General features: G+C 39.5%; 1 protein-coding gene across 7 annotated transcripts in view; it reads left to right on the forward strand.

The window, feature by feature from the left end:
* Positions 1–241: 241 nt before the first annotated feature.
* The window catches only part of PAXIP1 (PAX interacting protein 1), a 38,648-nt gene continuing 12,481 nt past the window's right edge, over positions 242–26,408 (forward strand). For 5 of the 7 annotated variants that reach the window (XM_089533581.1, XM_089533584.1, XM_089533580.1 and 2 more), the window contains exons 1-19: positions 242–517; positions 3,778–3,912; positions 4,566–4,609; positions 6,340–6,403; positions 6,496–6,609; positions 8,176–8,811; positions 9,733–10,513; positions 10,717–10,811; positions 11,299–11,394; positions 14,328–14,465; positions 18,718–18,839; positions 19,764–19,948; positions 20,548–20,591; positions 21,805–21,872; positions 22,941–23,043; positions 23,666–23,834; positions 24,640–24,740; positions 25,945–26,079; positions 26,174–26,249. In XM_089533581.1, the coding sequence (XP_089389707.1) occupies positions 365–517; positions 3,778–3,912; positions 4,566–4,609; positions 6,340–6,403; positions 6,496–6,609; positions 8,176–8,811; positions 9,733–10,513; positions 10,717–10,811; positions 11,299–11,394; positions 14,328–14,465; positions 18,718–18,839; positions 19,764–19,948; positions 20,548–20,591; positions 21,805–21,872; positions 22,941–23,043; positions 23,666–23,834; positions 24,640–24,740; positions 25,945–26,079; positions 26,174–26,249 (3,259 nt within the window). In that variant the 5' untranslated portion in view covers positions 242–364. Of the gene's footprint in view, positions 518–3,777; positions 3,913–4,565; positions 4,610–6,339; positions 6,404–6,495; positions 6,610–8,175; positions 8,812–9,732; positions 10,514–10,716; positions 10,812–11,298; positions 11,395–14,327; positions 14,466–18,717; positions 18,840–19,763; positions 19,949–20,547; positions 20,592–21,804; positions 21,873–22,940; positions 23,044–23,665; positions 23,835–24,639; positions 24,741–25,944; positions 26,080–26,153; positions 26,250–26,408 lie in introns of all 7 variants that reach the window. The other 2 variants (XM_089533586.1, XM_089533585.1) reach the window with 2 other exon arrangements.

Raw genomic sequence — 26,408 nt, forward strand, 5'->3', positions numbered from 1 at the left:
GGCGGGATTTGGGAGAGTCCATTTTGTATCGGGGGGGGGGAAAGAAAGAAGGATACCAAGTTCCTTTAGCTTTATTATTACAGCAAGCCAACGGGCGCTATTGTAAAAAGTCCAGTTTCTGCCAACCACCGCCATAATAGGGCAGCTTCAATTCCGCCATGATAAGGCAGTGTCAACCCCCCTCTTCCTGTTCGGCCTCCCCCGTTTTGGGGGGGAGATGGTTTGCTCCGCGTCGTGCGCGCGCGCCCTGTTTCCCGCGGTTCAGCGGCGGGCCCCTTGGAAGCGAAGGGGGGGTGGCGGGAAAAAGACCCTGGGCCTTTTGTAGAGGAAGCTGAGCGCTCGGTCCCCGAAGGCGGACGGAACCATGGCGAAAGAGGAGGAGGAGGGGGATAAGAAAGAAAAGGGAGAGGAAGAAGGAGAGGCCAAGGAGGCGCCGGGGAAAGAGGGGGAGCTGAAGGTCCCCGAGGAGATGTTCAAAGAGGTCAAGTTCTTCGCGGTGGGAGACATAGACCCCAAGGTAACGCAGGAATCCCGCTTTCTCCCCCCCCTCGGACGAAGTGGGCTCGTCCACCTGAGAGAAGGAGAAAGAAAAAGACTGTCCGCGAGAGAGACCCCCAAAAGCAGCCAATCAGAGAGCGCGCGCGGCTGTCAGCGGAACCAAGGGGAAAAGGGGGGGGGCTTTCGAACGCTCGCTGAGGAGCGAATGACGGTTGGGAAAGAGGGGGAGGGGGCCGTGACGCGTTCAACCGCCGCTCGAGGCCCCGCCCCCGTTTTGACACACAAATTATTATCATTATTATCATTACTGTTATCATAATACACTCGTCCCTCCATATTCTCCAAGGTTCCGGGCACAAGGCCCCCGCCGCGAATGTCGAAACAAACTCAACAAAAACACCATGTTTCTTTTTTACCTGACAGACAGGGCACCGCTCTAGGAATCTGTAGGTCCTCCAGCGCAACTCTATGGTCAGCGCCTGACAGAGACTGGCCATAGAAATGCACTGGAGGAGCTACAACAACAACAATAATAATAACAATAATTTATATCTCGCCTCTCTGTGCAACACAACCCCCGGTGCGGCTTACATGACGTTAAAACATACAAATGCATAGCAGAGAATTCTCTCTAGGAATCTCCTCTCTAGGAATTTGACCATAGAGTTGCGCTGGAGGACCTAGATATTCCTAGAGAGAACGCATTAATCAAATCCACAAACACCGTGTTTCCCCAAAAATAAGGCACTGTCTTGTATTTGTTTTTCCTCAGGAAGACACGCCATGGCTTACTTTTCAGGGGGTGTCTTATTTTTTATTAAGTATGGTACAACAATCTACATTTATTCAAATACACGCGTCCCTCCATATTTGCGGCTTTGATTGTCCATGGATTTTAATAATGTCTTCTCTCTAGGAATATCTAGGTCCTCCAGCGCAACTCTATGGTCAATTATTAACTAAAAGCTGCACCAAAAGACCCTAGAGATTCCTAGAGAGAACACATTCTCAGGTAAAAATATGGCGTATTTGTTATTTGCGGTTTTTCCATATTCACAGGGGTCTTGTGCCGTTAACCCTAGCGAATATGGAGGGACAAGTGTATAATTATTATTATTATTACTATTATTGTTATTATTTGTGTGTCCAAATTTGGAAAGCCCTGGGTTGTTCTTTCATTATCTAATAAAATTAGTTAGAATTCATAGATAGAGACATGTTAGGTTGTGGAATCAGTATGTAGAGAGAGAACACCTTTGAGACTAAGGGCCCGAACAGACAGGCCAAAATAAAGCTGCTTCAGGTCACTTTGGAGGTATGCTGTTTAAATGATGTATGCATCCTGAGAGGTTGGAAGCCACGCCAAAGCTGCACTCCAGTCCTAAAGACTGCAGCGTAGCTTTGGAGCAGCTTCTGGTCTTTGAGGACGCATGCATCATTTAAACAGCATACCTCTAAAATGACATGAAGCAGCTTTATTTTGGCCTGTCTGTTTGGGCCCTAACTCAAAGAAAGAAACTGGCAGTGTGAGCTTTCGTGGACATCAGTCTACTTAGATTAGTTGAATAATGCATATGTGGCTGGATAAGCACATAAGCTGTTCCATATAGGATTTTGGTTGGATTTCAGCAAAATTTTATTCGAATCTAAAGGAGCTGACGATATTGCTAACAGAAATAAAACTGTAGAAAACTAACTGAAAAGCAGCAAAGTAAAAACATAATTCCATTACAGTATGTGCATCAACAGAGTACAGATGGTCCTCCACATTTGCAGATTTGAATAATATGTTCTCTAGGAATCTCTAGGTCCTCCAGTGCAACTCTCTGGCCGCCATCCAGCTGAAATTGACCACAGAATTACACTGGAGGACCTAGAAATGCCTAGATGATTGTTTTCTCTAGGAATCTCTAGGTCCTCCAGTGCAACTCTCTGGCCGCCATCCAGCTGAAATTGACCACAGAATTACACTGGAGGACCTACAAATGCCTAGATGATTGTTTTCTCTAGGAATCTCTAGGTCCTCCATCCTGACTATATGGTCAACTTTCAGCAGAGTTGAAATGTTTCCTCAGGTTCAAAGTGTATTTTTGTTGGCTCGCCTCTCCTTCACAGGGATCTTGTGTCTCTAAGCCCAGTGAATGTGGAGGGCCCACTGTAATTAATTTATTATTGGGAAAGATGGATGTTCTTGAAAGTCAGTTTTCACAGTGCTTCTGGAAGTCTGACAAGGAAAACTCTGAGAGACAGAGTCCTAGAGCCTAAGCACTGCTAGCAAGTAGGCATCATCCCATATGCCTGTGCATCTCACCTCCAGATAGAACAGAGAACAGAGCTTTTCTATATGACCTATATGAACAGAAAGAGAAGATTTTGCAGGAATAGAGGAGTATTTAGCTTTTCTGGACCCATACCTCATACAGTTTTAAAGCTGATGACTTACATTTTGAAATGAGTTCAGTAGCAAAGCATGAGCCAATGCTGATTAAACAATATTGAAGTGATGCATTTCAAATGGCATGTCCCTGACAAGAGTATTTATCAACTTTTTTTTGATGTACAGCATTTTCTAGTTATCCACCCTGAATGCTACCAAACCATCCAGATAATACTGAAGTCCCAATCAAAAATATAATTTACCTATAACTGAACACATTTCGAATCCAGGATTTTTTTATGCAGTTTTCTTGCCCAGGAAGAGACCATGAAAAGTATAAAAATCTTCCATTTCACTTATTGGTACACTAGCTAGCAGTGTGTGTTGGGACTGGACAACCAGTTTGGACAAATGCCCAAACAGGCCCACATCCCAAATCAGGTGTCCTAATTAAGAACAGCCAGGGTCAGTCCAGAGAATTGAATAATAAAATGTCTTTTGAAAAGTGTGGCTATGTTGTGTGACCAGCAGGAAAATGCCAGGCTGGACAAGGAGGAAAGCTGGACTTTGCATATGAGAGTCCTGGTTTTAATTTGGACAAGAATTGCAGCAGCATTTTCCTGTCATACTGCTTGGAGTGTGAAATTGTGGGATGTCACTGAAAATCAGTATTCAGTTCTGTCATGCAAGTCTTCACTGTTTTGCTAGATACACCTGATTGCAACAGATGGTTTAAAGTTGTGATGGGAATGGTGGGGGGAAATTCAGATAGTCCATTATATACTTCTGTTTCATTAGGTGTTTTTGATTTTGGTTTGTGTTTTAAAAGTTCTTTCCCTTTTCGGGTCTCTTTTCTGTGTCTGCCCATTCTAAAAGAATGAAAAATTATTGTTGTTTTTTAGGTTATTCAACTTCTGAAAGATGGTAAGGCAAAAGAAGTTAACTACAATGCTCTGGCATCACACATCATTTCAGAAGATGGAGACAATCCAGAAGTGGGTGAATCTCGTGAAGTATTTGATCTTCCGGTGGTAAAGGTGAGTATTGGCAGGAGTGCAAGTCAGTATTTTTCACTACAATAGACTTAATTTTAAAGAAAGGATTTCAGGAATATTTGTAATTTTCCTTTACATTAAAAAAAGAGCTTTACATGGGATCAGGGTGAAACCACTGAATCTGGTATCTTCCATATAGATTAAAGGGATAATTGCAGCATTGAATGCACTGGATTCAATTTCCTCTTCTTAGAAAGCTGAAGTAGAGCTATTAATGGTACCAATTATTCTAATGTATAGAAGCATGATATAGAATTCTTCTATGTCTACACATACAAATTCTCATATTTCCCATAGAGCATTTGGAATCCTAATGTGGAAGGAAGGGTTATAGCTCCATAATAGATCATGGCATGGAAAAGATATCAGGTTCAAATTCAGTTCCTGGCATCTCCAGGGTGGGCTGGGAAAATTGCCTGTAAATTTAGGAATGCTGTTACCAGTCAGGCTAGACAATGTTGAGCCAGATGATTCAACAGCTTGAGTTACTATAAAGCAGCTTCGTGTGTATGGGTGCTATATATGGTTGGTTAACTTAAATTTGTTATGTATTCAACAAATATAGACAGATTATTAGGAGGTGCTTTATATTTGTTGAAAAGCACTTACAAGATGCATTCTTAAACTTATTTTAGCCATCCTGGGTGACTTTGTCAGTTCAGTGTGGAGCTCTTCTGCCGTATCCTTTTCAGTTACAATATGAACAACATTGGGTTATACTTACTTAAAAGTTCAATTCACAAGTGCATTCAGTGGATATGCTGAAAGGGAATTCCTTCTACATGAAGATGTTTGTAAGTGATGACTTATTCATTTGGTTTTCATTCTGCTGTTCTTTGAAACATTTAAGTGAAGGGAGATTGACATTGCACTGGTTCTATCACATGTATTTGGTTGTGAGCATTCTCAGTTTTATTTCTTGTCTTCATGGCTGCATACTACACTCATCCCTCCACATTAGCTGGGGTTAGGGGCACAGGATCCTGCAAATGTGGAAAATACGCAATAACAAAACCACTATGTTTTTACCTGAGAGAACACCTCCCTAGGAATCTCTTGGTCTTCCAATGCAACGCTGTGGTCAACATCTGCCAGACATTGACCATAGAACTGCGGTGGACGAGCTACAAATGCCTACTGGAGTATTCCCTCTAGAAATCTCTAGGTTCTTCAGTGCGACATTTGGTTAAAGTTGACCATAGAGTTGTGCTGGAGGACCTAGATATTCCTAACGTGAACATATTAATAAAATCTGTGAGTAATCAAATCGTAAACGTTAAAGCTGCAAATGTGGAGGGATGAGTGTATATACTTGCCTTCATGTTTCTACTTAAGTTCTCTAGTTTTCAATGCTTACTTTAGTTTTGTTAAATATGTATATTTGGATCCACAAGCAAAAATGTTTTCTGTATCTCTAATTAAAATAATTTTTTAATTTAGCCTTACCATGGAAATTACGACGTAGTTCCTGATACAGTGCAGTGGGAGAATATGCAAGATGTTGCTGTTTGCATTCTCCTTAGATTCTGGGCTTCTGTCAGTTTAAAGCATGTGTGTATGTGTGCAAAAACTTTTATTTTTGCTCTTGGTAGGATTGTTTATTCTTTCCCACTAACTTTCATCCATCTCTGCTATATTGGTGTGCTGCACATTCATCTTCTCTTTGGTTTCATCCAGCGCTCTTTTGCACAAATATTAGTTACTTACATCTTGTTGTTTACAAGTAAGCTATAGTTTTTCATGCATCTCAAACCAATTATTCTGTCAGTCTAATTATATTTGCCAAAACTTCTATCATTGTTTTGCAGTTTCACTGTTTATACTGTAATGATAAATTCTCTTTGTGTGCTGTATATTCCCCTCCCTTATTAAAACAGAGGAGATGGCTGATAGTTTTACACAGAAGTCTTAGGATAATGCCAGAGTAATTTTCTTAGAATTATAATATGGTGGGATAGGTTAGAATGGAATAAAGCTGGTGAGTGAGTCAGAACCAAGTACATGTATGTATATAGGAGTAAAGCTTACAAGATTCAGTCGCATGATTTCCAAATAAACATGTGATTAGACCAGCCTCTCCAAACTTGATGTATATCTTAGACTATAACTTGTAGATTCCCCTGTGCTGCTTGGGGGACTTTTGAAATACATCTGTAAGGCTGGGAAACTGGATGTGATTGCCTAGCTTTATTCAGTGCTTTATGGCAGAGGCAGGAGTCTGACCTCAATTTGTCAGACTCAAGCTGTATATGGTCGCTTTTAGCTTTAAAACTTTGCTTTCAAAGGAATTGGAAACTTCAAAAAATTAGTTATACATTAGAGAATTTTATGGGGAAACTGCTAAAAATGGTTTCTTTTACATTATTTGAAAATTTCATTTACATTTTTGCCTTGACTTAATTTTGTCAGAGTAAATGGGTTTTCTCCAGAATCCTGTCAGATCTTTTTTGGAGTTGCTGCTTGTCTATCTCAGGTATGTTGTTCAGTCATTTAGTTAAATGTTGTGTCAAATTGCATTTTCTGTCAGTTAGCTAGTATTAAAAGAATTTTTATATTTTCTGATAGGTTTCCTCTGAAGACCGGAGTATCCTGTGGGCTTTGATTACATTTTATGGTGGGGAATGCCAGCTCAGCCTCAGTAAAAAATCTACTCATTTGATTGTGCCTGAACCAAAAGGGGTAAGCGTTTGTTATGTTTCAGTGCTGCTTTGATTTACAAAGCTAGAGGAAGCCTGACTTCTGCAAAGAGAAACTGTGCCTTGCTAATCGTTTAAAAATTTAGAGAGAGCAACAGTGTATCACCAGGTTTAATTTGGAAGACACTGAATATATTCAAGAAGCTTCTGACAAAATCATAATTGTCAAAGAAATGTGTTAGTCTGGAAGCAAACTTCATGTCTCTTTGTAATTTGGTAACAGACTGAAAGTAAGACAGAGGATAGTAATGTTTTGTTTATTATTTTAAGGTATGCTTTAATCTGTAAACTGTTTAATTGTATTTTGGGGGGACGGTTATTGGAATACAGGATTGTGTATTTTAACGTGTAAGCCGCCTCGGTTGTGTTGCACAGCAGGAAAGAAATAAATTTTATCATTAGCAATAAATTAACATATTTTAGTTAAGGTAAATTACCTGGGATCTTGCAAGTTTAAGCCTTTTCTTTTAAACACCCATTAAATTTATTTATTTGAAAACAGTATTTGGGTTTGCAAGTGTTCTGATGTTACGTTGAACTCTAGTTTATACAGATTGGCATTATTTATTCAGAATGTTAAAATTTGGGGGCGGCAGATGAAATTGAGTAGTACAGTTGCATCAGGATGCATGTTCTGGCAAAACAAGTTCAGCTTTCTATGGCTTTTTGGTTTAGTACATGAACCTCTACTTATTCCTACCATTTAAATCTGCAGTTTGTGCTTATAAACTGAAACACTGTTCATTATTCACTTACACCAAGAAACTTTTGTCAGCATCTGTGATGGCAGAATCACTATAATATTTATTTATTACTATTAATTCAAAGCTATTTATCACTTCTCAACTCACTAGGGAATTTTGTGCATCCCAGGGTTGTGTATAGTAAGTAAACACACACACACACATAATTACAACAGTCCAGGACGAAATGCTATACTACAGTATATACTTCTGTCTTGGTAATTAAAACTTCCCCAGAAAGGGTTGTCTGGGCACCTACTGGTTTAAAACTTCCCAAGGCCTAGGAATTATGATTTCAGCCCTAAGGACTAACTAGGAATATACTAATACGTCACAGTTGAAAGAACAACAGCTTAGCATGCTAAGGTCCAAAACACTGGAGAAATAATCCAGTTTGAGACTGCTTTAACTGCCCTGGCTCAGTGCTAGGGAATCCTGGGAAAAGTAGTTTATTGTGGCACAAGAGCGTTCTGACAGAGAAGGCTAAATGTCTCACATTACTTCAGTTCCCAGAATTCCCAAGCATTGAGCAAGGGTAGTTAAAGCGGTCTCAAACTGGATTATTTCTGCACTGTGTTTTAGACCCAAGACTGTTGGAGTGATTTGCTTTATTAATGTACTGTAGTATTTTTTTAAATTGAAAATTGGTAATTTACTTTTGAGAGTTTGTAATCTTAGAAACTCAAATCATAACTGTGCTGATATAAAACAGTATGATTAAATTGAATGTTTAAAATAAAGGTCTAGTTACCTCAATTTATAATTTATCCCAACTATAATTAGAACTCAACATCTTTTCTTCCCAGGAAAAATATGAATGCGCCTGTAAAAAAGAGAACATTAAAATTGTGACACCTGACTGGGTTTTAGATTCTATATCTGATAAAACAAAAAAAGACGAGGTTCCTTATCATCCTCGATTAATTATATATGAAGAGGAAGAGGAGGAGGAAGAGGAAGAAGAAGAAAACGAAGAACAAGATTCACAAAATGAAGGTAGTACTGATGAAAAGTTATCAAGTCCAGCATCTTCTCGAGAAGGCTCACCTTCAGGTGATCAAGCTTTTTCACCTAAATCTGTCGCTGCTGACAAAACAAAAGGAGAATTGATGTTTGATGATTCATCAGACTCTTCCCCTGAAAAGCATGAAAGAAATTTAAACTGGACACCTGCTGAAGTTCCACAGACTGCTACAGCAAAGTGCAGATTGCCATCTGGCAAAGATTCAGGATTGATTAACTTGTGTGCCAATGTTCCACCTGTTCCAGGCAATATTTTGTCCTCTGAGATCAGAAGTAATATAATGACTTCAGTACAAAATCCCCAAAGTTCTGGGCGTCCTGAAATGATGGCAACATGGAGTCCAGCTGTACGGACGCTAAGAAATATTACTAATAATGCTGATATTCAGCAGGTTAATAGGCCATCAAATGTAGCACATGTAAGTACATCAATCTTCGCTTGAAAGTGAATTATTGCTGTGAAGTATGAATAGCATGTTGAACGTACAAGTACACTTTATTCTTGCTTACTGTTTCATTGTTGCTTAGAATGTAAGAGAGTTTTGAATTAAGTGAAAGTTGATAATAAAACAGATTTGAGTCTATTACAGAAAAATCCCACCAGTCATCCCACTGCTGATGTAGAACATCACTAGTGGTGTGGAAGAGCAGAAATGAAACACAAGTTTTGATATCTACAAACAGCAGATTTGTAACTTAATTACAGTGCACCCGCGTCATACGCTATATGTGGATTTGAGCATATGCTCAAAACCACGTAGAGTTGTGCAGGAGGGCGCAAGGGGCGGTGCATCCCATTGGAATGAATGGGGCGTGCCTGTGCCGCCACATACATGAGCCCCATTCATTACAATGGGGCTTGAGCATGTGAAGAATTTGGCTTACGCGGGGTGTGTGTGTGTGTCTGGAACGGATCGCCTGCGTAAGCCGAGGGTGCCCTGTATTTGCACAGTTAGACCATCTTTATTATTTCTTGCCGATGGATCCATGTTTCAGGGAAAGAAGTGTTGACATATTTCACGGGATTAGTCCAAAGCAAGCCCAGGTACATAGGATTCTTTTAAGAATAATGTAACCCATAGAGTCATAGAGTTGGAAGAGACCACAAGGACTATCTTGTCCAATCCCCTGCCATGCAGGAAGATACAATTAAAGCATACCAACAGATGGTCATCCGGCCTCTGTTTATAAACCTCCAAAGAAGGAGACTTCACCACTCTCAGAGGCAGGATATTCCACTACCAAACAGCTCTTACTGTCAGGAAGTTCTTCCCAATGTTGAGGTGGAATCTCTTTTCTTGTAGAAAACATCCCTTACAAGCATTCTTCTTGCTTTCTAGATCTTGCAGTCACTTTCAGCACCTACAAAAACTTTGGAGCAGCAGGTAAACCACAGCCAACAGCAGGGACATTCAAATGCAGTGTTGCTTAGTCAGGTTAAACTGACTCCAGAAACACACTTACTGCAACAACAGCATCAACCACAACAGCATCAACCTCAACAACAGCAGCAGCAGCAGCAACAACATCACCCTCTTTTACATCTTCAACCCCAGCATATCATGCAGTTGCAGCAACAGCAGCAGCCCCAGCCGCAGCAGCCTCAGATTACTCAGCAGCCTTTCTCACAGCAGCCTCATCAGTTTGCACAGCAGCAGCAGCAACAGCAACAGCAAGTTCATCAGCACCAATTTTCCCAGCAGCAGGTACAGTTTCCTCCCCAGCAGCTACATTCACAACAAATGCATCGCCCTCCACAACAGTTGCAGTTTCAGCAGCAGCATGCCTTACAGCAGCAGTTGCATCAGCTGCAGCAGCAGCAGTTGCATCAGCAGCAGTTGCAACTACAACAGCAAAACCTTCAGCAGCAACTGCAGCAGCAGCAGCAGCATCAACAACAGCAGCAGCAGCAACAGATTCAACAGCAACAACTACAGCAGCAACATTTGCAGCGAATGCAGCAGCAGCAACTGCAAAGCCAGGCATCACAACACTTGACTCAGACATCTCAAACTCAGACACTACAACAGCATCAGGTTCCCGTTCAGCAGCCACAACATCCACAGCAGCAGCAACAACTTCAGCAACACCAGCTATTTGGACATGATCCATCTGTGGATGGTTAGTAATTACAGTTGGTCCTCTATTTCCACGGATTCAACCATTGATGGCTTGAAAATATTCCAATATATATACAATTTCCAAAAGCAAACGATTTTTCTAATTTTTTATAAGGAACACCATTAAGTAAATAATGGCATTAATTATGCTCAAAGAGAAAATAGGAGGGTTCTGTACTAAATTCATTTCTTTTATTCTTCCAGTTCCTGAAGACTATTTCTTGTTGGGTTGTGTCTTTGCAATTGCTGATTATCCTGAACAGATGTCTGATAAACAGCTGTTGGCAACATGGAAACGGGTAACTATTACTCTTGTGAACCTTTTCCAGATTTTCAAATCCGTTTTCTTAACAAAAAACCCAAAACCTTTAATTTTAAAAATAAGTATGCTTTTGTTATAACAGATAATTTATAATTTGAGTATGTTCAGTTGATTTCCAGAAATGTAATGGATTTTCCCTTTAAAGATGATTCCAGTTAATGATGCAAAATTTCATTCTTTTTGCTGTCTTTATTTTCCTATTCCCTGCTGACTAGCTTAAAATACAGTTTTCACCTGCATTCCATTATTTTTGATAATTAATGTCCTGCTGCCAAAATGTTTCATACTTTTATAGTGTTTTTTAAGCATATTAATAAGTTTTTGTCTGTGAAGATTTCTTCGTAATAGGCATCCGTTTCATGAAAGTACTTTTTAAACTGTGGGCACATGTAAAGGGAAAAAGAATTTTCAAGAGGAGTAGTTAGTTGAGTCAGTTGTTTAAATACTTCTTTTTTAAATTCTAGATAATCCAAGCACATGGGGGTACAGTGGATCCTACACTCACAAATCGGTGTACACATCTTCTCTGTGAAAGCCAACTTAGTAATATGTATGCTCAGGTAAGACAAAATGGCATACACTGGCCCATGCTGTTGACTTGTAAGAACTATAAGAAACGATGGTGTAGTCCACACTGGGCAAATAAAAGCAGCTTTGAACCACTTTGAAGGCAGAGTGTTTAGATGATGCACATGGTGAAACTGCAGGGAAAGCATCCGACTTAAGGCTGAAAATGTGCTTCATTGTACTGGTATATAAACAGCCTGATGCCAGTCGGGGACTGCAGCAAAGCAAAAAATGTGATTGGCAATGGATATAATTACAGTCGGCCCTTGATATACGTGGGGGATCCGTCCCCCCCCCGCGTATACCAAAATCCGCGTATGCTCAAGTCCCTCCCGGCCTCCTCGCCACCGCTGCTACCGCAGGAAAGGCCGGGTGGTGCTGTTGGAGGCCAAGAGGCCTCCAGGCCCCCACCCGGCCCTTTCGTGGTGGCGGTGGCTGAGGCGTGGAAGCCATGCCTATGAGGAGGCCGGGAGGCCAAGCCTCGGTCCTCCTCACCGCCACCACCGCAGAAGGGCCGGGTGGTGGCCTGGAGGCCCCTTGGCCTCCAACATCACCACTTGGCCTTTCCCACAGCGGTAGCGGTGACGAAGAGATGGCGACAAGAAGGGAGGGAAAGAGGGAGGGAAGGAAAGAGGAGGTGAGGAGAGGACTTCCGGGTTCACCATGTGCATATACTCAAATCCGCGTATGGCAAATCCGCGTATAAGGAGGGCCGACTGTACAACATACGTAAACTAGATAGTTCAGCAGAGGGGCATGGGGTGAAAGGAGCATGAATGGGGGGGCCTCCATGATTGTGCTTTGCCAATGCATCATTTGACACACCAATATACTGTACAGGTGGTGCATTGCACATGCAACTATGTGGCTGGTCATACATGTGGAATGCCATCTGGGTGGGAAGAGTAGGAGATTGGAGGTTGTAAGCGGTGTATTTGTGCAATGTGCATGGTGGGGAGGTGACAAAAGAAAAAAAACTGCACTGTGCAAATTGACACTGCGTGGTGAGGACAGCACGTGGTTGTGCGAACCCAAGATTGAGCCCTTTTTTTCTGCCTGTCTGCTCCAGTCCTAAGTAACTGAATGCTTTAAATTAGGTAATATCCAAGAATAAAGAAGAAAATATGTGATCCTGTTGGTTCATGTTAATCACTCATTTTGTTACCTTCAACCATGGTATCCCTCCTGCGCAGCTTCTGGTGTTCAGGTTAGAAAGTACTGATAAGTGGGGGTTTGGATGGATGATTCCAGAAGATGACACCTGGGGATTATCACTCATCTGAATTGACTCTGTGTACTTATTTATAGAAATTACAAGCAGCATTTTCTAATGTTTTAGATTGTAATCATAGAAAAGAAAGCTTTAATTTCAAAGCAAGAATCCTATCTGGAAAACTTCACCATTATGAAACTCATATGTACATTTAACCTAAAAGACCAATGTAAACACCTGGGTATCTGCATGAAAAAAATCAATGACCCATGGCTCTAGGTTAAAGATGTAACATTTCTGGAAATTTTGAAGCAATGGGTAAAAAAACTAGTTTTGGAAATTTTGGAAAAATACAAAAAAATGTATTTGCACACTTTGCTACTTCAAGAATGTAAAGTGTTTTATGTATAATTTTGTTTGGCATAAAGTTCCCAAGTGTGATTTATGAAAAGTAAAACACATTCAGACAATAACTGATGAACATTTTTCTTTGCCAGTTTATTAAGAGCAGGCAAAAAAACAAAAACAAAACAAACAGTTGAAACAAGAAATCATCAACATTAGTAAAACTGAAAATTATTTTGTCTTCTCTTATTTATTGTATCCTGCAGACATAAAATAATCATTCTCATTTTAAAAAAATCTGAGAAAATCAAACCAAAACTAGAAATAGCAATGAATAGATACTGTGAATTGTCTGCATAAAAGTCTTGTTGCATAGTTTTTATAAATAATTTTGAGGGCATAAATACATGAACACTTTGTATTAATTATTTTATTCATTACTGTACAGAAAAATATTCCATAACCATTTTTTAAAAATTGTTAAAATTTTGATTTTTTTTCTCCCCAGTTTTTCTCATCAAAAGGTCATAATTTTGAGCACTTTTTTCTGGATCAACGAACATCTTTAAGCTTCACCCTAAATTTGTCTAGCAGGCTCAGGCCTCAAACAGATGGGCCAAAAGGACTGCCGTTGGGCCACATCGGAGGCGTGACATTTACACAATGCACGCACGCCCTGAACATGGTCAAAAGCCATGCTTAGCCCACCCCAACTTGGAAGAGCTGGGCCAAACAGGAGTGTAAAAAATCTGCTCCTTTTTGGCGTTCTGGTTCAGAACCACTGCAGCAGCCCAAATTGGGACCAGTCGCGTGCAGTTGCCATGGTCCCAGCACAAATGGCAGTGGTGCAGTTCCAGCATGGACCTTTTAGGCCGCCTGTTTTAGATCTCTGATATTCTTGTGGTATAAAGCAATAATATCACAGAAATCTATTTTTGTAATGTTGAGAAATTACTGTACAAGTTGTTCTGAATTTTACAAGTTACAAATATTGTAGCTCATAATATCCCATTGAATGATTTTTTTGTCATTTTAATAGCTTTGTTAAGATTAACTTCTCTTGTGTCCCTATGTCTCTATGATCCAAGTAATTCTTACTGTCATTTTCCAAATGAGAAACTGTAGTTGATAGTTACTGCTTTAAAAAGCCAGCAAGCCCATATCAGTAAAGCATTCACATCTACATAATCAGATATGCTACTATAAGGGTACATTCCATGCCTACCTAAACTAGGTTTGAAGGATGATAGCAAAAACATTTAGAAATCAAAGGAAATTTAAAACAATATTTTCAAAATGTTGTTCAACACTGCTATATAGTAAAAATCTGCAGTGATAATATTTTTGCTATATATGTGTATTTTGCAGGCATTGAGAGAAAGGAAGAGATGTATCACAGCACACTGGCTGAACTGTGTGCTAAAAAAAAAGAAAATGGTACCACCCCATCGAGCTCTTCATTTTCCAGTTGCATTTCCACCAGGAGGGAAACCATGTTCTCAGCATGTAAGAAAACTATCTGTTTTGATTGGAAAGGCTAATGATCCCCCCCCCCCCAATAAACAACATGGCATAATGGTTTGCTTATTGAACTGTGACTCTGGAGATAAGGTTTTGAATCCCTACTCGGTCATAGGAAACCCACTGGATTACTTTAGGCACAAGTCACACTTTCTCAGCCTCAGAGGCAGGGCAACCCAAGAAAACTGTGGTTTGTCATAGGCTGATGACACCCAAATATACTTCTCCATGTCCCGATCAGCAGCTACAACGACAGATGGCATTTCTCCCCTCAATCAGTGTCTTGAGGCGGTAATGGGCTGGAGGAGGAAAAACAAACTCAAAGTGAATCCAGACAAAACGGAGGTACTTACAGTAGGGGCCCCCAAACCAGGTATAGGGTTGCAACCTCCAGTCCTAGATGAGGTCACACTCTCCACAAAGGACTGTATTCACAGTCTGTGGGTGCTCCTAGATCTGTCGCTTCACATGACAAACCAAGTGAATGTGACAATCAGGAGTGCCTGTTATCAGCTCTGGCTGATATGCCAGCTACACCCTTTCCTGGAAGTAAAGTACCTAGAAAGTGTAGTACATTCACAGGTAACTTCACGACTTGATTTGTGTAATGTGCCCTACATGGGGCTACCCTTGTGCCTAGTCCGGAAACTTTAATGATAATAATAATAATAATAATAATAATAATAATTTGTTTTATTTATATACCGCTATTCCAAAGATCATAGCGGTGAACAGCAAGTAAGCTAATTAGCAAGTAAGCTAATTTGCCCCCAACAGTCTGGCAGCCAGTGTATTTTAGTACAAAATATGGCAGCCAGGCTGGTAAAACTAGGAGTGACTGAATAACACCCGTCCTAAAATCTCTTCACTGGCTGCCTATTAGTTTCCAAGCACAGTGCAAGTTGTTGGTTATTACCTTTAAAGCCCTACATGGCTTGGATCCAACCTATTTGAAGGATCACCTACTCCCATATAATCTGCCCCACACCCTCAGATCATCAGGGAGGAATCTATTGCAGCCTTTAAAAACCAGACTAAGTGCTACCTCCCAGAGGGCCTTCTCTGCAATTGCTCCCAGACGATGGAACGGCCTGCCGGATGAGATCCGTCAAATTGCCAGCTTAGACAGCTTTAAAAAAGCTCTCAAGACAGATCTCTTTCGGAAGGCCTTTCCTGAATAAAAGTGTCCGGCCACAGAATGATCACCCCTCACATCATGTATTAGCCCACTGCTCTGTCCTCGTTATATTTTTATTGTGTTATTAATAGATATTTTAATCTTCAATTTTAATTGTATCATGTTCAATCCTGTTTTAAGGGGGGGATTTGGGTCATAATGTTGAATGTGGATATTTTAATGTGTTGTGAGCCACTTTGATTGTCTCATCACAGAAAAGAGAGATAAAAAAAAGTTTTGTTAGGTTGCTATAAGTCTGAAACAGCTTGAAGACACACAACAACAAAGCAGTGTATTATGATGGAAAATACAAAAATGAGCAGATGTATAATATTCAATATTGGATGATCTGGTAAAAATTATGTAAATGTGGTTAACTCCAAGGTGGGTAGGTCCTAGGCCAATTTTGATGGGCCCACAGCACACAAAAGAGTTTTACTCAAGCTTCCTTTCCAAGCGGAGTGTGGTAAAGGCATCTTGAATCAGAGAGGTTTTTCAAAATAAAAGTGCAGCCTTTCATGGTCTCATGGGATGCCAGTGTGTCTACCTAATATCTGGGAGTTGCCCATCATTGAATTAAATTAATGAATGCAGGATAATATTTTGTCCTGATCCTACATGTTATGATAGAATTCAAATCAGTGACATTTTTTCCAAGTTGTGTAACTGAAGTAATTCAAAGTAATTTATCTGAAACTGTATATTTGAACTCTTTTCCTTGTGTAGATTGCTAAAGTTATTTTATTGTGGACTGCCTCACATGATTAGATAAATGGCTGTTAATGTGAAAATGAGATTGTGAACCTACTTTATTACCTTGTCTTTCAGTGTCTGGATAGAATTACTTTAGTTGGTTAATGTGTGCTTCTTCAATCATGGAGTTTGCTCAGTCAAATGAGTCACTCTTCATACAACTGTGAAGTGGGCCTTTTCAGATGAAAAGGCAGGGTAAAAACTTGTAGAGGCAGAAATAAGACTAAATACTTAAAATGGGTAGGCAGCTTAGGAAAGAGGACCTTGGAGGACATCCCATCCCACCAGTCAATTTCAAGTTCACTTTGTGTTAAAAAAAGATGAAGGGAAAAAATATCTGTGTAGCCTAAAATGACCCAGGGGTCAAATAGATAGCAAAACTGTCCCCCAATTTGAGGGGGGATTATTTGGGGACAATTTTTTTTATTAAAAGAAATTCGGCATAAATTTTTTTGGGGAGGAAAATGTGCAGGGGCCTACTGGTCTAAAAAAGGTATTTTCCGGTCACATGCAGCCCATCTCTGACTTAAGGGGACTAAAGCAAGGGCTAAATCTCATGCTTGGCCTGACTAAGGTAGAATTATGGAATTAATGGGATTTAAGTCAGCAACACTGTCATGGGTCCCATTCTTTCAGTGAGGCTAATGTAGTTAGGTTTAACAATGGGATTTAGCCCATGGTTTCATGCTGACAGATGAAACTGAACTGAGAATTCAAATGCAAGAGGTTACCCAATCATTGGTTCTTGAGCTTTTCTGACTGTTGGAGGAAATCATTCAGGAACTGGTTGTGTCCTATGGCTACTCAGGCAAGGCAGGTGTCACATGATCTATGAATTATCTTTAATAGCATCCCTACTTCTCTATTTTTCCTGCCTTGGTGTAAGTGTAGGAATCTTTTTTTTTTCCTGAGCTCATTTTCTCAAAGCAGATCTCATTCTCTCTAAAAGAGTGCTTCTCTAGACCAGTGCTGGCTCACAAGTCCTTGGCTGCTAGTCTGTGAAGAGTTTCCAGGAAAGAAACTGTTGTTTCCAGCGGGCACAAAGAGGAGCACCAATTCCTGGCACAGGGAAAAAACATTATCAGAAGCACTGCTCTAGATTTTAAAGCTTTCTCTGTCTTTCATTGTCCACAACCTGTACTTTCCCATCACTCCTTTTGCATTAATCTTGAGAAGGTCTGGAATAAGTTAGATGAACATGTAGCACAATACACACACACACACACATACATACATACATACATACATGCTCAAATACATATTCCTTGTTCATTTCCTGTCTTCTCAACTCACTGGGAAAGAAGAACACAGCTACCATTTTAGTGAGGTTGCTTAAAGCCTGTATTTTTAAAATGTACAATGTGTTATCTTTCCCCAAATCTAAAATGAGTATAACTTTCTCTATAAATGTGTCTGCATATCAGCCACATTTTTCCCTCAGCATCTTGGGAAGTTTGTGGAGTGGCATCTTGAGCCAACCCTTCTATCTTCATCGGTTACTTCAGATTATATTGTTATGCCTTGGCTGAAGCTGCCTCTGGAATAGGGGTTTTACGATATTTTCTTTTTTCTTAATCTCTCAGTGACCTACTCAGCCTTATTTTGAGTACATTCCATTGTTGGATATCTCCTTTTCACAGACAATGTAGCATGGATCACTTACACTGAACATTATTATTTTTTCTCTGCAGAGGAGACATCAAGACCTAATTGAGAGGTGTATAATTGATTCCCCATGTTGGCCTATTTTACCTGTGCCATGATTGTATTCTGTTCATATCTCTGCTTTGCTATCAAAAGTATTGGTGCAGGAGCTAATGGGTTGTAGTCCATTGAGAAAATGCATAGATCATGTGATCCCTTCGTTGCTTGGTCAGCAATGGGATTTAATCAATTTCTGGATATCTTCTCCACAGAATTATAATGAACATTTATGATAAGTCACCAACACTTTGTTCTTTGGGATGATTGGCCCTCAACCTAAATCTGTTTCTTAATCCCACTAGGGTAGACCCATTACCACCAGGAGAATGAAATCAGTGGGATTCACATAAGTGTTGTCTTACATTCAGCTGTGGATTTAGTGGGTCCACTTTAGTTAGTTCTAGCAGTTGGATGTAGGACTAGGTGTATAGGGATGGGTTGATACTCTGTTCCTGTTATTCATATATTGAAAGAAGTCAAGGAAGATTTGTAGTTAATGATGGCAAACTGTTCCAGCTTCACATTTTGAGAACTGTTAATTACTTGAACTTAATAGAAATGTCTATAACTCAGACTTACAGTTGTTTCATTCTTTTCTGTCAGATAATCTCAGTGACAGGCTTTGTTGACAGTGATAGAGATGATCTCAAACTGATGGCCTATCTAGCAGGTGCAAAGTACACAGGCTATCTTTGTCACAGCAATACAATTCTCATCTGTAAAGAGTAAGTGCCTTACAATACTAGTGTTCCATGGTACTAATATGGGTAGCATCATTCCTTCTCATGTTAGGCAGGTTATTCTGGCACATCATTTTCCGAATAAAATCAATATTTTTTCTTAATTTTGATCTAGTATATAGTACTGGGGATGTTCTAAATCTTCAGTTACATCAACCTAATGCTCCAGATGTTTTGACTGCATTGCCTAGAATGACTGACCACTAGTCACTATGGCCTGTTACAGACTGCCAAAATAAAGCTGCTTCGGGTCTCTTTGGAGGATTGCTATTTAAATGATGCATGGGTCCTAAGAGTCCGGAGGTCGCGCCAAAGCAACAATCCATTCCTAAGCACTGGAGTGCAGCTTTGGTGCAGCTTCCGGACTCTTAGGATGCATGCATCATTTAAACAGAATACCTCCAAAGAGACCCGAAGCAGCTTTATTTTGGCAGTCTGTAACAGGCCAATGATTGGGGTTGATCCACAATATTTTGAGGCACTACTTAGGGCAACAATGATTTACATAGTTAAATCGTATTATAGTCTCAATGTTTTCTTTTTAACAATTAAAAGATACTTGATCTAAGCCATCTTAATTTTGTTCAGAGACTTGAAACGGTGTTTGTAGGCTTTTAAAACTATTCACAAGTTAGAATGTACCTGTTACTGATTAACTGATTGATTCACTGTACTTTTAAGCCATGTGGAAACAAATGTTCTCTGGGTGGTGTAGAAAACATCTAAAAAGTATATCATATAACCTTTCTGGGTACATAAATCCCTTTCATGCAACAGTATAGTCCCTGTATAAAATTGTACCAACTTATAAAAGTGATATAATTTATAACATTAAAAACTGAATAGAGGTTAGTGCATTCTGAGCTTCCCAGTTAACCATTCATGTGTTTCTTTTCCTTCTCTGACAAGGCCTACTGGCTTAAAATATGAGAAAGCCAAAGAGTGGAGGATACCATGTGTGAATGCACAATGGCTTTGTGATATATTACTTGGGAATTTTGAAGCACTACGGCAAATACAGCACAGTCGATATACAGTATTCAACCTTCAAGAACCCCTTGCTCCTAATCAGCATCTAGTTCTAAACCTGCTTGGTAAGAGAAACTGCCATATGGGCAAACGTAGGAAAAATTTGTTAAGCATCATTACCTATTACTACTACTACTACTACTACTACTACTAACAATATCTTGTTGCTCTTTCCTTTTGAATTTGGTATATTGCAGGTTATGCTGGTATGTGTGTTACTTGTATCCAAGATCTAGAGCGTAAAACTAAAATGTCCTGTATAGCTCAGTGAAACTCACAGTGTGTAAAAATCACTGGTTTCACAATAATAGTAATTAGGAAAATACAGGAAAAGAGATTTAACCTAAATATCAGGAGTATTTTTTACTGCATGAACTATTTGATAGTGGAGTAGATTCCCTCAGCGTGGTGGGCACCATCTTTGGAGATCTTTAAGCAAAAGTTGGATGGAGATCTTTTAGGAGTTCTTTAATTGTTTATTCTTGCATGGCAGGGAATTGGACTTGATGCCCTTGTGGTCCCTTCCAGCTCTATGATTCTGTAATTCATATTCCTGCTCCATCTAGACCCTTTGAGACAGGAATTTTTGGAACATCAGGAGAATATAGGCGCTCAGCTTCAGAAACTATTCTTATTTTAATTTTTTTCTGTTCATTAATTCCAGATGCTTGGAGAGTGCCATTGAAGGTATCATCAGAACTTCTAATGGTATGTGAGCTTGCTTTTAATTTCTTGAGCTTAACTACAGTTTTTGGAGGAGGAAGCCTTAAATCCACAAAAAATGTATACACATAAAATATTTTTATATTGCCCTTCAGTTTGATTTGATTCCAGGGCAATTTATGGAGAGTCAGAGTAGAGTATACCCAAAAAAAGTCACAAATAAAAGCAGGAGATAAAATTTCAGAAATGATATTTAAGAAGCCCAGAACGTTTGAGGTTTGTTCTTTAACAGTTGACCAGATTTGGAGCTGGAACTAAGGGATGAAACACACAGTCAAAATGAAGCAGCTTCTGGACGCTTTGGCGGTGTGGCATTTAGATGACACATGCCTCCAAAGTGGCCAGAAGCCATGCTGAAGCTGTGTTTTGGTCCTTAAGACTGGAGCAAAAAGGAGCTGGGATAATCTGGATCCTGGGAGCGACTGTGCAGTCGTCGGGATTCCAACCTGCTCTTGGCCGGAGTGGATTCTTGCCACTCTTTCATGCCCATCTGCTCCAACTCTAAGTTCTGATTCTGATTTAGTCCTCTTGCCCAGTAAGAGAAGGGAAGCAGTAAGCTCAGGCCTAGTACTCCCTGCAAGCACATTTCTTCTTGTGCAAATAACACTAAATCCTGGTTTAGCATTAAGTGCAAAGCAAGGCATTGTTTTTCTGACACATATAGAGATGGAAACCCTCAAAATTTTGTTCTCCTTTGCTGTTACTTCCTCTTCGGGTTGGGAATCAGACATATTGGGAAATATCAGAGTAATCCTGTGCTTACATTCCAGGAGTAATCTCATTGAACTGGATGAATGAACATGTGTAGATTGTACTGTAGGTCTGTGTGTTAAAGACCAGTTTTAAGCTTAAATTCCCTAAAAGCACCAGATCCAGTCTGATCTTGTAAGCTAAGCAGGATCAGTCCTTGTTTGTTTATGGATGGGAGCATGCCAGTGAATACCACATGCTGTAGGCTATATTTCAGAAGAAGGAACTAGAGAAGCCACCTGTGGATATTCCTTATCTAATGAAATCCTGTTAATGGGATCTCCATAAGTCAACAGGCTATTTGAAGGCACATACACATGTACACATTAAGTCAGTTTTTTATTTACTTAAATAATTACAACTTTCACTGTGAAATCACAATAAATAATAAATAATTGGTGTATAGAAAAAACAAGTTTGTTTTTATACACATATTGTTTAATTGCAGGGTGTAAGATTACCACTTAAACCAAAGCAAAACGAATCAGTCATTCAACCTTCAATCAAGCGACCAAGGTGAGAGACAGAGAGAGACTATGTGTAGTACTTTTTTTTCCTCTTGCGAGTAGCATGTTGTTACCAAAATATGTCAGACCAGTTTTGGGTTTTAACTGAAGAGACGTATATTATCATTCAGCTGATGATTATCTAGACAGAAGTTTGTGTCCTAGGGAACGAATGAATAGCTGGAGCATATTGAGCGGTAGACCAGAAGATGAAAGCTACTTATTACAGTTTGTAAGAAAATAAGTTTTCTTTTTAAAGTGCAGACTGCAATAATATCTTTTAAACTTGAAGAATGTTGTAAAAGAAAATGAAAGCATGCTCTCCCCTGAAAATGTAAGATCTGATGTTCTCTGCAGTATTTTACTCATGGGGGGGGGGGGCGTGCTTTCAAGAGAGTTCATCACTGTGAACCACATTTAAAAAATGCCATTCATGTTATACTAGAATCATAGAATCATAATTGAAGTGTTATCTAAACAAATGATATCTACAGCAGGTAAATTGAAACAAAAGTAGTGAATGCACATATAGTGCTGGATATGGGACTTAATGAATGCTGTCTGGCTTTGCTTATTTTTCATACATGTGCAATTTGGAAATCCAAATTTAGAGTCTACCATATATACTCAACTATAAGTTGACCTCGTGTATATGCCGACGGCAGGTTTTGGGGCCAAAATAGATTTTGATATGACCTGTGGATAAGTCGAGGGTAAAAATTAGGGGCATGTAACAAAGGATGAAACAAAGGAAAACAGTGTCAAAGAACTTAATAACTTCAGCATTATAACTGTTTGTGATCACACTAAAGGCTGGATGGATGAGAGAGAGAGTAGAGGGTGGTCAGTGCTTCCAGGACAGATTATATTTTTGTCTTTCACCAGGTTATGATACATTTTTTGATAAGTGTTAAAGTATAGTACTTTGACCCATAGATATGTCAACTCGGGTTTTTGGGGTCACTTTTTTGAGTAAAATTTCTAAACGTATACATTAGTATATACAGTAGTTTTGCAAATATGTCGATAGAATTGTCTTTAAATTCAGAAAGTGTTCAGCCAAATTTTATATTTGTAGAATTGAAGACTTGCCAGCACCTACTAAAAAGCTGACTCCAGAATTGACACCAGTGGTGCTTTTCACAGGATTTGAGCCTACACAGGTCCATCAGTACATCAAGGTGACTTTCCTTTTTCTCTTGAGTAAAGGAACTTTTTTTTAGGGTGATTTGCCCACACCTTGTTTTGCTGCGCGAGGGAGCTGCAGCTGACAAACCACACAGCTCCCTCGCGCAGCAAAAAGAACCCGCAAAAAAGCGGGTTCTTTCTGTGGTGCCATAATGACGCCCCAATGTGCCAATGGTGCACTTGCGACGTCATGGGGGCGTGATGTGCGGACACTAAGCGTCCGTCATGTCAAAATGACGGCGCCCATTTGTACAGGGCACCGCCATTTTGACACCCTCGTCACGTGCTAGGGGTGAGGCACGTATGAGCAGTGCATCCCCAGCCAACCCCTAGCACGTGACAAGGGCGCACTATAGGCCTATCTAGATTGCGCCTTACTTTTCTTTACAAAACTATTATAGATCTTCTAAAGAGTGTTCTCATATTGCAGTGAATATGTTTTAATCATCTTTTGTCATGATAAATTGGACTTGTTCATACACCCAGATTTGTATCATTAAACATACAGTAATAAAGTTATCTATGAACAAGCCCTTAATTAGAAGGTTGATTTCTTATGATGTGGCTAAAGGTTCTAATTTTGGGGGTTTTGTTTTGTTTTTTACTCATTTTCAGAAACTATACATTCTTGGGGGCGAAGTGGCAGAATCTGCTCAGAAATGCACTCATCTAATAGCTAGTAAAGTGACTCGTACTGTAAAATTCCTAACAGCAATTTCAGTTGTAAAACACATAGTAACCCCAGACTGGTTAGAAGAATGTTTCAAATGCCAGACATTTATAGGTAAGTAAGCTATTGAATTGTCAAAATAAACATGTAAAAGAGTCCCTTGGAAAATATAACAATCATACATGGACAATAACAATGATGTATGAACTTTCCCGTGAATGAAAAGTGGCATTAGAATTACTCTTTGATGATGGGGTAATGACACAGTTATGGCGACGTCACACAATGTCATCTGATTATCATTGCATGATAGTGATAGGAGCATCCCGTTATGTTCCCATCACTTTTGATTGTGTGAAAATCTATGAAAGAGACTATTTTATAGTATGCATGACAATGACATATTACAGCATTTTGAAACTGACTGATTCATTCCTCTTACTTACAAATATGTTATAAAGCACTGTTTGTGATTTTTCAGTGTCTGTTACTGTCCTTATGACTGAATGAACAAAAGTTGAAAATCCGAGTACTTTTTCACTCTACATTAATTTCTTTTTTCTTTTCTTCCAAATAATCCAATAGTTTTTAGAAGTGCATCCCCTCCTTCAGCCTTTCCCTCCTAATTTGTAATTTTCAAGGGATTCATGAAAAAAAAAGTTCAATTTCTTATATGTGGTTGTAGTGCTGTTTTTAGGTGTCTTGAAATTTTTCCAAATTCAGTTACTCCTTTAAAAATGAAACCAGGCACATGATGTCCACCGCCAATTGCTAGGCTAGCAAGTGCAAAAGATCTAAAATCAGATCACCTCACTAAAGGAAAATTGTCTGTTCTAAGTGTGATTAATTTTCTCAGTAATAGTCTTTGTATCTCATTGTGTTATCAGTAGTTACAGTTATATTTTCTCCTTTGTTTTAGAAGAGCAAAGCTACATACTCAGAGATGCAGAAGCTGAAGTTCTTTTCTGTTTCAGCTTAGAAGAATCTCTAAAGAGAGCACAAGCAGCACCACTCTTTAAGGTACATCATACTTTTAAATACATAGAACTTTGGATCAAATACATTTCCTCCTTCCCCTACTAATTCTATGTGAGTGTTTATAATCCTAGAAAGAGAAATAGTATTCTTTACTATATTGATTTATGGCAACCCTATCAGTTTTATATGTTTTCTCAGTCAAGAAATACTTAGAAGTAGTTTTGTCAATTTCTTCCTCTAAAGTATAGCCTACAGCACCTGATATTTGTTGGCAGTCTCCCATCCAAGTACTAATCAGGACTGACCCTGCTTAGCTTTTAAGATCAGGCTGGATCTCCTGTCTTTAGCATACTTAGACCCTAAATCCCTTTAGCTTAAATGCTGCTGCTGATCCGTGTTTTGCTTGTTGTTTCAGTTGTCTTTGCATAGCTGCTTTTACCTTTTCAAAAATATTTACTGTATTTTCTGGCGTATAAGACTACTTTTTAACCCAGGAAAATCTTCTCAAAAGTCGGGGGTCATCTTATACACCGGGTGTCATCTTATAGGGCAGGTGCCGAAACTTCTGAGCTAGACTGGAGAATCTGCAGTCGCTGTATATGGTGGGGGAGCTCAAAAACAGCCGCGACTGCATCCCCATCATATGCGATGATCGTATGAAAGCAGCTACTGCTCTGATAGTCTTGGAGACAGTGAGGGCTGGGCAAGCAGGGAGAGTTGACCAATCCAAGCAGGCTTTGTATACAACAAGGTTTCCTGCTAAGTACTGTACCTGCATGTCATTTGAATTAAAATTACCATATTGAAATCAAATCTGATGTTTTGTTAATTTGTATTTGGTGTGCTTTGGAAGAGGGGTAGTCATATACGGTGAGTATATCCCAAACTCTATAATTTAACTGGAAAAGTTGGGGGTCGTCTGATACGCCCAGTTGCCCTATACGCCAGAAAATACAGTATGTGGTCCTACTTCATGTAATCTGTCTTTTCTTTCTTAACATTCTCTTGGATCCTTTGCTCAACAGTTATAAGTTGTCTTGTCTGGCATCAGTTTATCCTGTCTCTTCCCCATGCAGCTTTCAATGAATGGAATGTCCGTCCACCTGAACTCCAACTTCCTTCTTCTGTTTTTGGTTTCACATGTTAACTCTGACGTTGTTGGCTCTCTTATTGGCAGCATACTGCTCACTGTCACAATTGCAAACATGTGAAATACAAATGTGTTTTTCATTTCTCTTGATTTTAGGGGAAGTACTTCTATATTACACCTGGTATTTGCCCAAGCCTTTCCACCATGAAATCTATTGTGGAATGTGCAGGTGGGAAAGTATTGTCCAAACAGCCTTCTTTCCGAAAACTCATGGAACATAAACAAAATAAAGTAAGTGTAATTTCAACTGATTTTTTTAAAGAATGATTTCAATTTGGAAAATATTTTATTTTCAATTCATGCAGTTTCATTTTTTTAAATCTAGAGCTTGTCAGAGATTATCCTGATTTCTTGTGAAAACGATCTTCATTTATGTCGAGAATACTTTGCAAGAAGCATAGGTATGTGTGTGTTCTTTTTCTATGTGTATATATTATTCTTATGTGCCTTCAAGTATTTTCCAACTTATGGTGACCCCAAAGTGAACCTATCACAGGGTTTTCTTGGCAAGATTTGTTGGTGTGTGTGTGTTTCCATTGTCTTTCACTGAGGCTGAGAGA

This window comes from Sceloporus occidentalis, unplaced genomic scaffold (genome assembly GCF_023333645.1).
Source record: "Sceloporus occidentalis isolate IW3139 unplaced genomic scaffold, rSceOcc1.0.p SCAF_7, whole genome shotgun sequence".
Taxonomy (NCBI): Eukaryota; Metazoa; Chordata; class Lepidosauria; order Squamata; family Phrynosomatidae; genus Sceloporus; species Sceloporus occidentalis.